General features: G+C 45.3%; 1 protein-coding gene across 3 annotated transcripts in view; it reads left to right on the top strand.

The window, feature by feature from the left end:
• The window catches only part of eif4g3a (eukaryotic translation initiation factor 4 gamma, 3a), a 152,281-nt gene that overhangs the window by 80,178 nt on the left and 58,528 nt on the right, over window positions 1–13,575 (top strand). For all 3 annotated transcript variants that reach the window (XM_083662048.1, XM_083662047.1, XM_083662046.1), the window contains 5 exons: window positions 1,366–1,615; window positions 3,892–4,743; window positions 6,434–6,522; window positions 9,171–9,519; window positions 11,521–11,645. In XM_083662048.1, the coding sequence (XP_083518174.1) occupies window positions 1,366–1,615; window positions 3,892–4,743; window positions 6,434–6,522; window positions 9,171–9,519; window positions 11,521–11,645 (1,665 nt within the window). The remainder of the gene's footprint in view (window positions 1–1,365; window positions 1,616–3,891; window positions 4,744–6,433; window positions 6,523–9,170; window positions 9,520–11,520; window positions 11,646–13,575) is intronic.

Below are 13,575 nucleotides of genomic sequence, written 5' to 3'. Positions count from 1 at the left end.
TCATACCAACCACCAGGATTACTTTACCCATGTTCAACCCTTCTATTGTAACACTAGTGCTTTCATACCAACCACCAGGGTTACTTTACCCATGTTCAACCCTTCTATTGTAACACTAGTGCTTTCATACCAACCATCAGGATTACTTTACCCATGTTCAACCCTTCTATTGTAACACTAGTGCTTTCATACCAACCATCAGGATTACTTTACCCATGTTCAACTCTTCTATTGTAACACTAGTGCTTTCATACCAACCACCAGGGTTACTTTACCCATGTTCAACCCTTCTATTGTAACACTAGTGCTTTCATACCAACCACCAGGATTACTTTACCCATGTTCAACCCTTCTATTGTAACACTAGTGCTTTCATACCAACCACCAGGATTACTTTACCCATGTTCAACCCTTCTATTGTAACACTAGTGCTTTCATACCAACCACCAGGATTACTTTACCCATGTTCAACCCTTCTATTGTAACACTAGTGCTTTCATACCAACCACCAGGATTACTTTACCCATGTTCAACCCTTCTATTGTAACACTAGTGCTTTCATACCAACCACCAGGGTTACTTTACCCATGTTCAACCCTTCTATTGTAACACTAGTGCTTTCATACCAACCATCAGGATTACTTTACCCATGTTCAACCCTTCTATTGTAACACTAGTGCTTTCATACCAACCACCAGGGTTACTTTACCCATGTTCAACTCTTCTATTGTAACACTAGTGCTTTCATACCAACCACCAGGGTTACTTTACCCATGTTCAACACATCCTAGCCCTGGTTGGACCCTGGTGTGAATGGGGTATTAACTGTGGTATTAACAGATCAAATGAAGCGAGCCATAATAAGATGGCATTGTTGGATTCTGAAAAAGAGACGTTGTTGTGACTTCTTCCTCTCTGTGTTCCTCCCTGGATGTTAACAGAGACGTTGTTGTGACTTGTTCCTCCCTGTCTTCTCCCTGGATGTTAACAGTCTTTCCCCTCTCTGTCTTTTTGTGCCCCTTTCTGTTTTCTTTACTTCTCTCTCCCCTCCTCTCTGTCCTTCACTTTCCATCCTTCTGCTTCTTCGCCTTCATCTTCTTCTCCTCCTCCTGCCGTTCTACCTGCATCCATCTCCATTCTTCATCCTGTTCCTCCTGTCTCGTCCTCCTCTGCTTCTCCTCCTAACCTAACCATACCTCACTGGTCTCCTCCTTTGCTGCTTTTCTCCTCCTGCGTTTGGGCTTGTTTGCTTGTTTGTTTGTCTGTGCTGCGTCTCTGTTGCCTGTCTGTCTGTTTTTTCTTCTGTGTTGCTAGTTTTTATGGCCGCACCCTCATTATCCTCACATTTTCTACCTCAAATCGCAGCAGCAGCCGGGCAGCAGCCAGACTCCAGAGCCGCAGCAGCAGCAGCAGCAGCAGCAGCAGCAGCAGCAGCAGCAGCAGCAGTCCCAGCCACCTCAGCCGCAGCAGGCCCATCCTGGAGCCTACACCCCCCTGGAGCCCCCTCAGCCACAGACACAGCCCCCGCCTGGAGCTTACACCCCCCTGGAGCCCCCCCAGCCACAGCCCCCGCCGGCCCCGGCAGCCGGGGCATCAGACACCAAGCCAGGGCCAGGTCTGCCCCCCCCCCTCTCTCTCTCACCTCTTCTAAAATACCTTCACTCCAGCTAACCACTAGGGCTCTCACCTTTTTCTTTTAACATCTTAACTGAGCAACTCTTCATTCTTTTTTAATGTTTCAGAATTTAAAACATTTATATCGGACCCTCCAGGAATTTGTGATTCTTAAGTGAACTGAGCAGCAGTCTTCAAATATTGTTAGTGTTTGACCAGTCACCTATTAGTTGCCTATTTTATCCTTCAGAACAATAACGAGAAAAAATAATGATGGCAATTTAAACACTGATTAAACAACGGTAATATAAAATAAATGTTAACACGAGTAGATAATATTCTCTCTGCTTGGCTTTGCCATTTCTATCAACAATCTTACGTTTCCCTCAACTAAACATAGAAACACAACATAGAAACACCACAAATGGCAAAAGTCCTCTTTCAAATGATGTGTTTTTGGCTGTAATGAAAAATCTTGGAAGGACTGTCAAATCTGCCCACGGAACAGAAGTTTCATTATGGACAGCTATGGAACATTTCTCTGTTCCCATCACTGGCATTACATTGGAATCACTTGGGCAATTTAATCCAGGCGCCGTGCTTATTAAACATTCATTCACCATGAAGAATATTCTAGAAAATAAAGGGTCATATTTGGCAATTTGTCCACCTTGGTCTGGTTCAGACTGCACTTTTATTCAGGGTGGGAAGTAACCACCAGTCAGTCACCAAGTGACTTTCATCGTGAAGTTTCATCTGGCTGGTTTGTCGAGCAACACTTTGACAGGTAACCAGACATCATGTTAAGTAGGGTTGTGAATCTTCACTGGCCTCACGATTCGATTACGATTCAGAGGGCTACGATTCGATTCGATTCGATAACGATTATCGATGCATCTCGATGCATCTTAAATCGATGCATCACTTTTTTTCCCGAATACATGATTTTTTTTCTCACTTTCTTTTTTCTCACTGTGTGGCTACTTTTAAAATAAAAGTGCATTTAGAATTGCATTGTATTATGATCCATAATTAAAATAAACAACTGCATGTACTTCCATTATATTTTATTTGATTATATAAATATATATATATATATATATATATATATATATATATATATATATATATATATATTTTTTTTTTATAATCGATTTTTGACATTTGTGAATCGATGCAGACTCGTGCAGGTCCGCATCGCGATGCATCTTATAATCGATTATTTTTGACACCCCTAATGTTAAAGTCTTCAATGTTCTTTTCAAGAAGTCTAGGTGGTTGGTAAGATAGTGAAAGCCACACAAACAAGCCTTCATGTGTTGAATCACTGGTGTATGGCAGGAGGCAGGAGCTTCTGCACTTCAGCTATAGTAAGATAGCCTCTACAAAATGGCATAGCCCCTTTAGGAAATGGAACTCGTGAAGTCCAAGAAGTCTTCCTAAGGGGGGCCATTGTGTTTAGTTGGATTTGATGGATAACCTACATTTTAAAATAATGTGTAAGAAATAGCATTGTTAAAGGGACAGCTCACCCTAAAATCCAAAATACATGTTTTTACTCTCACCTGTAGTGCTATGTATCCATCTATATTGTTTTGTGTTAGTTGCCTGAGTTTTGGAGATATCAACCCTAAAGATTTCTGCCTTCTCTCAAATACAATGGAACTGGATGGCACTCAGTTTGTGGTGGTCAAAACAGCAATATGTCCGTTTCGAGAAATCATCACCCTGTTAATCAAGATAATCCACAGACCTTGTTGTGAGCAGTTTAATGTAGGAACTATTTTCTTTTGACCGAACTACACCTGCTAGCTGCTAGCTAGTTCCTACATGAAACTGCAGCTAGCAGTAGCTAGAGCAGCAGCTAGCTAGCAGCTAGTGGGAGTAGTTTGGTGGAAAAATAAAATAGTTCCTAGATTATCCTGCTCACAACAAGGTATGTGGATTATCTTGGGTAACCAGGTCATGATTTCTGGAAAGCGATGCTGTTGATTTTTTCAAATGTATTTTTTTTGTGCTTTGAGCACCACAAGCTGAGTGCCATCCAGTTCCATTGTATTGGAGAGAAGGCAGAAATCTGTACACCTGATATCTCCAAAACTCACACCAAAACGATCTAGGTGGATAAATAGCACTACAGGTGAGAGGGAAAATATGTATTTTGGATTTTAGGGTGAGCTGTCCCTTTTAAAGGATCTTCTTTTTCAGTGCTGTGCTGCAGATTGAATTATAAAGCCATATATCTATATACAGTATCTCTATGCTTCCTCCTTCTAGATGATACGCCAAAATTGGAGCCGGCTGTCCAGAAGTCTTCCTCGCCTGAGCTTGTACAGCCTGAGCCCCCAGTGGAGAGAGTGGAGCCCCCAGTGGCGAGAGTGGAGGCCAGCGCCCCTGCTGTCACTGAGCCCTGTCCCCCTGTCCAACCAGAGCTTCCCTCGCCCGCCGCCACTGTCCTGCTTCCTGTGGCCAACGCCAGTGAACATCCCTCAGCTGAGGCACCCGCTGCTCCTCCTCCATCCTCTTCCTCCTCCTCCTCTTCAGCTGAGGCACCCGCTGCTCCTCCTCCATCCTCTTCCTCCTCCTCCTCTTCGGCCGGGGAGCCCAAGCTGCCTCTGGCGCCACCTCAGACTCCCACCCCCAACACAGACAAGCCTCTTTCAGAAGTCCCGCGCGCTCTGGCTGCTTCTCCGGCCCCGGGTCCCAAGGCCCTGAACGGCCTGGCGGACCCCGTGCCCGAGCTGGATGCCCCCCCGGAGCCTCGTCCTCTGCCTCCGGCTGCGCTCCAGCCCCAGGCTTCCAGAGAGGCCTCCTCCTCTGCCGAGACTTTGCCCTCTGACGTGAGGCCCGAGGTGCCCGTTGCTGCTGCTGCCCCTGCCCTTGCCCCTATGGCACCTGTGGCTGTGGTGCCAGTCACCCTGACCTCGAGCCCTGCCCCAGCTTTGCCAGCGCCTCCCCCTGGCCTTCCGCCTCTAGTGCAGGCCACAGCAGAGGCCGAGGAGCCGAGCAGCAAGCCCTCCGACACTAAAGACCTCGCCCCCAAAGCAGGCAGCGAGGCGCACGCCGGCGTAGCTGACAGCAAACCAGAGCCCCAGCAACAAGCACTCACAAGGAAGAGTCCCACTACAGGTATCTGTTGCTTGCTATTGCATATCAGTCCCTCCAGGACTTCACACCCTTTTTTGTCATTGTTGCGATGAAAAATGCAGCGTTTTCTTTTTTTTTTGTAAAATTTTGGGAACTTGCAAAAATTGCAAGTTGGGGGGGATTGAGCCCCCCAACTACTATCTAATGGCAACTTTTCTCAAAAATTGCAATGCAGTTTGCTAAGTTTAATCACCCCAATCCAGCCAGCCAACAAGAGGCAAGCTTCCATATGAGAGCAGGATGTTGTGAGAAGTTCTATGCTATTATGTATACATAATAACATATCAATCAAGTGGCCCTGTCATGAACTAGGCTGTTTAATGAATATGGCACGCACTGCAAATAAGCTCTGAGTAAACACTATTATGCACTGACGCACTTATTTATTTTTCCATGAAGGCACAGTCAGAATTCATTGCTGATCTTAGCACAGCGCTTTTCTATTTTTATATATATATATATATATTTTAATTGTTTATCTCTTTCTTTTATATCAAATGGTATTTGCAAATATTTCTTACTGTTTGTAACTTGGTCAGAGTAGCAGATGCGCAGGATTTATCACATCAAGACAATTGATAATAAGACAAGACAGTCTCAGGTAAGTTGTAACTCAAAAGATAATGCTAAATTATAGTGCTGAAACTCTTAGTCGATTGACAAAAAAAATATTGTGTTATAATTTTGACAAGATGAATCATTTGTCATCATCATCTATAAAAGGGAGTAAGTGGGCTCTGTTTGTTTGTTTAAATTGGATGATGTCATCAGCGAGTGACATCACTGATGATGTCATAGGCATTGGGACCAAAATCATCTTTTATAAGCGAGTGACATCAACATTGGGACATCATCAGTGACATAATTTTTGACCAAAATCATCTTTTATATAAAAGAGAAGAGACGGGGCCAGTTGACCCGCGTTAGACATTGAGACAGAATGACCTCTGTTTTGAGATACCTCATCGAGTGCTCGAGTGAATCATCGTATATAAAAGAGAATCTCACAATCAAAATCTCACAATCTCACAATCAAACACCCTCATTAGACAGCGAGTACCTCAGGATCATTAACTCGGGCTCCTGAGAAAAGGTCTATGACTACTGCTGAGAAAACGCACAGCCTAGCTGCAGAATAGAAGAATAGTTTCTAGTAAAGTAAAAAATACCAAATATTTGCTGGTGACAGCTTCAGAAGATTTGCTTGCTTTACTCACTTTCATATCGCCATCAATCATGCCAGCTTTTCTCAGTTTCATGTCACTATAAATCATCCCATATCATATCACTGTTCATAGTCCCAAAGTGCAGAACAAAGCGGTATGAAAATAGCATTGTTCCAGAAGCCATCACGCACATGAACAAGTTGTAGATCTACTTAGGGCTACAAATTAAGTAAACCCAACCTGTGATTAGGGATGCACCGATCCCCTTTTTTCACTTCCGATTCCGATACCTGAATTTGGATATCTGCCGATACCGATATTATGCCGATACTATTATACATGGGCAAATTACGGCCCGCGCTGGAATTGCAAAAAAAAAAATCTGATCCGTGAATTAGTGCCAAATCGCCACCCGATACCGATATTGGATCAGATCTGCTCCATCCCTACCTGTGATGGCCTCTCTATGTCTGACTCCATGCTCTGGCATTTGTATTTCCCTGCAGTAAGTCAGACTGCTCCTGCCACACCAAAGACCTGGAGGAAACCAAATGAAGGGAGCCCTGTTGGAGACGCGCTTCAGAAGGAGACTGAGGTAAGAAGGGGAGGGTGGGTAGCTGGAACGCAAAAGGAGATTAAAGCCAATGGGAGAGGTGTTAACTGAAACATCTTTATACTTACGTTTTCAGGACCAAAATACAGAATTGTATTACTTACAAACTTGAGGGTGCCCACAGGGTTCGGAGGGTTACTTTAAAAATGTAATTACGTTTTTATTTTTTTTGTAATCTGATTATGTAATCCCGTTACAGGTAATCCGTTACTCCCCAAGCCTGAGTACAACACACACACACACACACACACACACACACACACACACACACACACACACACACACACACACACACACACACACACAGAAGGGGAGACTGGGACGGGGAGAAGTGTTGGCAGGTTCTTAGTGACAAAACCATCCCAGTGCCAATTAAACCCAACCTATAAACAGCTCAATGATCAACAGAACTAGTCCAAAATAACAAACCACTAAGAAAACTCTTACTCCACAATACAAGCCTGACAAAGTCCCACAGCATTTAGAACATTTCCAAAGTACTTTGAAAACCGCAGACCTGGCAACATGAGGAATGCAACAAGCTTTATTGACAAACTAAGCTAGTAGTTCTGATTGTCACCCTACTTTTATGAGCTTCAGAACTATATTTAGCGTTTGAATTTCACAATAATCTTTACACAGAATGAAGGCCAAGGCTTTATTTGATTCAAATCTGATAAAAGCTGAAAATGTATCTGATAGAGAAAATTTACATCACATTAGCCTTTATTTGGCCAATCCCTAGTTATTAATATATTCATATACATTTCCATTTTAGTTACATATAGTTATGACGCAGACAGACTTCATATTTGGATAACCTGTGTACATACACAGACAGACGTATTTAGATAACTTGTACCTTACATTTGCAGCTCCTCTCTATCGCACACTGTGCCCTGTCACCGTGCCACGGTGCCCTGTCACCGTGCCACGGTGCGCTCTACAGGGCCAGAATAACAGATAGGTTGAGTCTACAGAGTAGCCTTCAAGTGTGCGTCAAGACATGTCATCTGATGTGTGTCCTATAAGTATCTTTGACTTTCTGTTCAATGTATGTAAGCCTGTGTATCCATCCGTGAATATACAAGAGTGCATCTCTTGGCCAAGATCTTTGTTCAATACATCATATCAGACGACTTCTTCTGACTCCTGGCTCCATCATTTCATTTCAACTGGTTTCCTTCAAGTGGTTCACTGTTTACCTTTTGGCTGTGGAATTTCATTCTCTAACAGTATCTTTTCTCATAAAATCATGTTGATCCTAAAAAGCACTGTTGCTGCTACGCATGTCTGAAAAAGATAGAAACGCGTCGGAAATGTGATGCATGGTCTAATCAGTGGCCAGTGTGATGTGACTAAAGTGCCTTTTAAACATGAACTCTGGATCATGTCCGGCTAGAGAGAGCAGGATATTTTCAGGTTTTGCCTTTCTAAACATGAGGGGTCTTTGTTAAGAAACAACTGGATATGAGCCGTTTTTTCTGCCAGTGGGCGGGGGGGGGGGGGCTGGGGGGCGTCACGGTAGCATCTATCAAAAACAAGAAATGTGATAGGAAACAGCTTTAGCTATGAGGCAGTCAAAATAGTGGTCGCACCGTCGTCAATCACTGTGGGTGATTTATTTTACAAGTGGCAACTAGTCATATCTGACTATAGTTTTAAATGTATTTCTCCCCACAAAAGTTTGATAGCCTATCAGTCAGTCAGCTCCTATCCTCTACGCAGTGGAGAGGCACACAACACTGCCTGCTGATAGAATTGGCTGCATCACGTTAGCGACAAAAAGCATGCCATTTTAACGGAGTCCATTCCAACGAGGGGTGGCAATGTGCCAAAAATGAGCGCTTCGCCTTTGGCTACATAAAGCCGCCCAGTCAAAATAGTGGTCGGACTGTCGTCAATCACTGTGGGTGATTTATTTTACAAGTGGCATTTCAAGTCATATCTGACTAGTTTTCAATGTATTTCTCCCCACAAAAGTTTGGCTTTTTCTGACATGGGAGCAAGCAAGCAGCGCAGCAGCATCCCTCCTGATGCACTGGACCTGGCTGCCTGCAACTGCAGTCAAGCCAGCCCTCACCTCGGAAAGCACGGTCATTCTAGCCCCCACTTAACAAATCAAGCCGTTTTTGCAGCACTTGAGGAAACCGTGAGTTTGCTCGTTGATATAAGCGATTGCCCGAACGATTAATTAATTAATAAACTAGCGAACGGGAAGTGAGTCACGAAGAGCCACACCTGCCCACTACGTATATGCGGATACTGACCTGCCACTGTTAAACATGAGCCACGATTGCGTGGAAGCGGATCTTATAGGCGTCGAGGTAGATAAGATACGGAGTCGCGGGAGTGCGCATAGGCCGGCTAATTGTTGTTTAACATGCAGGCCAAAACGGCTAGGTGCAGGTTATAATACGGATTCCACTGCATGTTAAGAAGTGGCTTATGTGTTATTTTTATTGCACTTGGAATCCCCCACCTCCACAAAGAGATCAGAGAGAGCTGCAACACCCGTGGACTTGCTACTGGTTTAATGTGTTGCTCAAGGACACTTGGGCAGGGTGGATGCTGCTTACCGACACAGGTTCAATAAGTCACGAATGTGAAACTCTCTCACCTCCCTGCAGGACGAGCCCAGGCCAGTAGAGCAGCCTGTGTTGGGAGAGCAGGCGTTGCAGTCGGCTCCGCTGAGCAGCAGCCCTGCTCCCCTGCCCTCAGCCTTGACCCCGGCCCCCGCTCCGGCCCCTGTCTCTGGCCCCGAGGCCGAGGAGAAGCCCCCCACCCCGGCCCCCGCTCCAGCCCTCGTCTCTGGCCCCGAGGCCGAGCCGAAGCCCCCCGCCCCGGAGGAGAACGGTGAAGCCGAGCTGGAGCCCATGAGGAACGGGGCGGGCCACACCTCCGAGACAGAGAGCAGTGACAGCGGCGTCACGCCCGGAGACAAGGAGAACTCTACAGGGACGGCCCAGGACATGGAAGGTTAGGAGCACCACAGTGTCTGCACTGCCTGGCTGAAAGCTGCACCAGGCAGAAAATGTGACCCGTGCAATAGAGGGTATGCATGTGATGTCACAGAGGCAGAAGTCACTGTGGGGTCACGCCCACTGAGTCACAGCAAGACTGAGCTTGAATGCAGTAATCAGCCTAGATAACTGACACCTGCTGCTCAGGGAGGAACCTGACACTCATTTTGACACTCATTCCTGATTGAGGGGGCGTGTTCCAGTGGGTGTGCATACCCTCTATAGAGAAGAGCGTCTCATCTCCACTCATTGTGATAGGCCTTAGAGGATGGCCTTAGGCCATCATCGTACACTGATGATGGCCTAAGGCTGAAACGCTTCTGTTTTGCCCTTAACACATTCACTGCCAGCCGTTTTTTCAATACTGTAGGTAGGTTCTGCCAAGGTTTTTTTTTGAGGATTCTGGCTCATCTTTCAAGAGCCGAGGATTCTTTTCTGCTAAGATTTTGTGAACACAAATGATCTCAAAAGAACTAATAGAATGTGTGCTTTCTCTGTCTAAAAGAGTTAGTTTGTAGAGTTAGTAGTTATGTATAGGGATGCACCGATATGAAAATTTTGGCCGATGCCGATAACCGATATTAACATTGCTGTTATGGCCGATAACCGATATTTTTCCGATGTCGATATGATCTGTATAAAACCACATTTTTATGATCATCACATTTTGTACATACTGAAAAACACATGTTAACACTGAATTTGAAAAAGTTATGCATTTTTTTATTTGCAAAGCCTTTGGAAAAGCCCATAAATCATAGATTTACTGCATTATTTCATATCAATGTGAAGAATTTGGCTGATAATGATAACCGATATTAACATTGCAACATCTGACCGATACCGATATGACCGATATGTTAAAAAATTACTAACATCGGCCGATACCGATATGATTGCCGATATATCGTGCATCCCTAGTTATGTAGGCATTAGCAGTAGAATACAGCATGGTTTCAGCGTCTGAAAATTTATTCTGAGATAAATGGCTTTTTGTGAAATTCGATAGAACAGTCACTTTAACCATTTATTTTTGGCGTAAGACATCAGACATCTAAACAATAGTTTTGAACAGTAATTTCCTCCATAGCAGCAGGAAACCCCCCTCTCCTTCAAACTCCTCCCTCCGTGGGTGTGTCTCTGGTGGCTTTGCAGCATTTGTCACAAGCGAGGCTCTGCCTGTCTGTGCTGCCTGGCTGCTGGCGGCTGCTCTTTGGGCGAGTCTGCATGAGTCGTTTTGGTTGTGAGCTCAGCTGCAATGAAGCTGCGTGCGATTGTGGGCTTTTTGCCGGTGTTTCAAAGTGTGTTGCACGCATAATCTATTATGCAAATTTGCAATCCCCCACCGCCAGCTCCCAGCGCGATAATGCGCGAAAGCGAAAGCGTTTTCGCCAATCCATTTTACAGTATGAGAGAATGGTTTCCTCGCGCGTTCCCCTGCAGTTTTGGCTCGGCTTTTTCTAGTCTGGAGAGCACTGTCGCCACTTAGTGGGTCGGTGGAATGGGTTGTACACGTTCGGTGGCTCCAATATTTTTATAGGAGACGTGGGGGGCGTTGATCCACGTCCCACCGTCAAAATGTTTTTTTTTTTTTTTAAGACGAGATATCTCGTCATTGGCAGTCAACCGTTGGATTTTTTAAGACGAGATATCTCGTCAATGGCAGTGAACGTGTTAATAAATAAAAAAAACTCAAGATTTACTCTAATTCGAGTGCTTTTGCCTACCTCTACCTCAGTGTGTTTGCCTGGTGTCACTTTATCCAAATACAATTAACTGGGAAAATAGAAAGATGAAACAGCCTGGTTGTCTGCTGTCTAAATTGGTGTCATTACAAGTTAATGTTTGGTTTTCGTAACCGATTTAAATCCATCCCATTCACTGTATTATTCCTCCCTTGGCTTGTCCCCCTCATTCTCTCTCTCCTTCCTTCTCAAACGCCCCCTGGTGGATGCAGACCTGGCCGAGCCCAATGGGAAGCGGCAGTATAACAGGGACTTCCTGCTGGGCTTCCAGTTCATGCCTGCCTGCGTACAGAAGCCCGAGGGGCTCCCACCTATCAGTGATGTTGTGCTGGACAAGGTGAGCGTCAGACAGGCCTGCTGCTGGAACATACTCTGACTCCACACACAGAGATATATATTCTCACCCTTACAGAGACATACTCTCACCCTTACAGGGATATACTCTCACCCTTACAGGGACATACTCTCACCCTTACAGAGACATACTCTCACCCTTACAGGGATATACTCTCACCCTTACAGGGACATACTCTCACCCTTACAGAGACATACTCTCACCCTTACAGGGATATACTCTCACCCTTACAGGGACATACTCTCACTCTTACAGGGATATACTCTCACTCTTACAGAGACATACTCTCACCCTTACAGGGACATACTCTCACCCTTACAGGGACATACTCTCACCCTTACAGGGACATACTCTCACTCTTACAGGGATATACTCTCACTCTTACAGAGACATACTCTCACTCTTACAGGGATATACTCTCACTCTTACAGAGACATACTCTCACCCTTACAGGGACATACTCTCACCCTTACAGGGACATACTCTCACCCTTACAGGGACATACTCTCACCCTTACAGGGACATACTCTCACCCTTACAGGGACATACTCTCACCCTTACAGGGACATACTCTCACCCTTACAGGGACATACTCTCACTCTTACAGGGATATACTCTCACTCTTACAGAGACATACTCTCACCCTTACAGGGACATACTCTCACCCTTACAGGGACATACTCTCACTCTTACAGGGATATACTCTCACTCTTACAGAGACATACTCTCACCCTTACAGGGACATACTCTCACCCTTACAGGGACATACTCTCACCCTTACAGGGACATACTCTCACTCTTACAGGGATATACTCTCACTCTTACAGAGACATACTCTCACCCTTACAGGGACATACTCTCACCCTTACAGGGACATACTCTCACCCTTACAGGGACATACTCTCACCCTTACAGGGACATACTCTCACCCTTACAGGGACATACTCTCACCCTTACAGGGATATACTCTCACTCTTACAGGGACATACTCTCACCCTTACAGAGACATACTCTCACCCTTACAGGGACATACTCTCACCCTTACAGGGACATACTCTCACCCTTACAGAGACATACTCTCACTCTTACAGGGACATACTCTCGCCCTTACAGGGACATACTCTCGCCCTTACAGAGACATACTCTCACTCTTACAGGGACATACTCTCACCCTTACAGGGACATACTCTCCCCCTTACAGGGACATACTCTCCTCCTTACAGAGACATACTCTCACCCTTACAGAGACATACTCTCACTCTTACAGGGACATACTCTCACTCTTACAGGGACATACTCTCACCCTTACAGGGACATACTCTCACCCTTACAGAGACATACTCTCACTCTTACAGGGACATACTCTCACTCTTACAGGGACATACTCTCACCCTTACAGGGACATACTCTCACCCTTACAGGGACATACTCTCCCCCTTACAGGGACATACTCTCACCCTTACAGGGACATACTCTCACCCTTACAGGGACATACTCTCACTCTTACAGGGACATACTCTCACCCTTACAGGGACATACTCTCACCCTTACAGGGACATACTCTCACCCTTACAGGGACATACTCTCACTCTTACAGGGACATACTCTCATCCTTACAGGGACATACTCTCACCCTTACAGGGACATACTCTCACCCTTACAGGGACATACTCTCACCCTTACAGGGACATACTCTCACCCTTACAGGGACATACTCTCACCCTTACAGGGACATACTCTCACCCTTACAGGGACATACTCTCACTCTTACAGGGACATACTCTCACCCTTACAGGGACATACTCTCACCCTTACAGGGACATACTCTCACTCTTACAGGGACATACTCTCACTCTTACAGGGACATACTCTCACCCTTACAGGGACATACTCTCACCCTTACAGGGACATA

This window comes from Poromitra crassiceps, assembly GCF_964638095.1.
Source record: "Poromitra crassiceps genome assembly, chromosome: 27".
Lineage (NCBI taxonomy): Eukaryota > Metazoa > Chordata > Actinopteri > Beryciformes > Melamphaidae > Poromitra > Poromitra crassiceps.
This window is presented reverse-complemented; position numbering and strand designations above follow the sequence as displayed.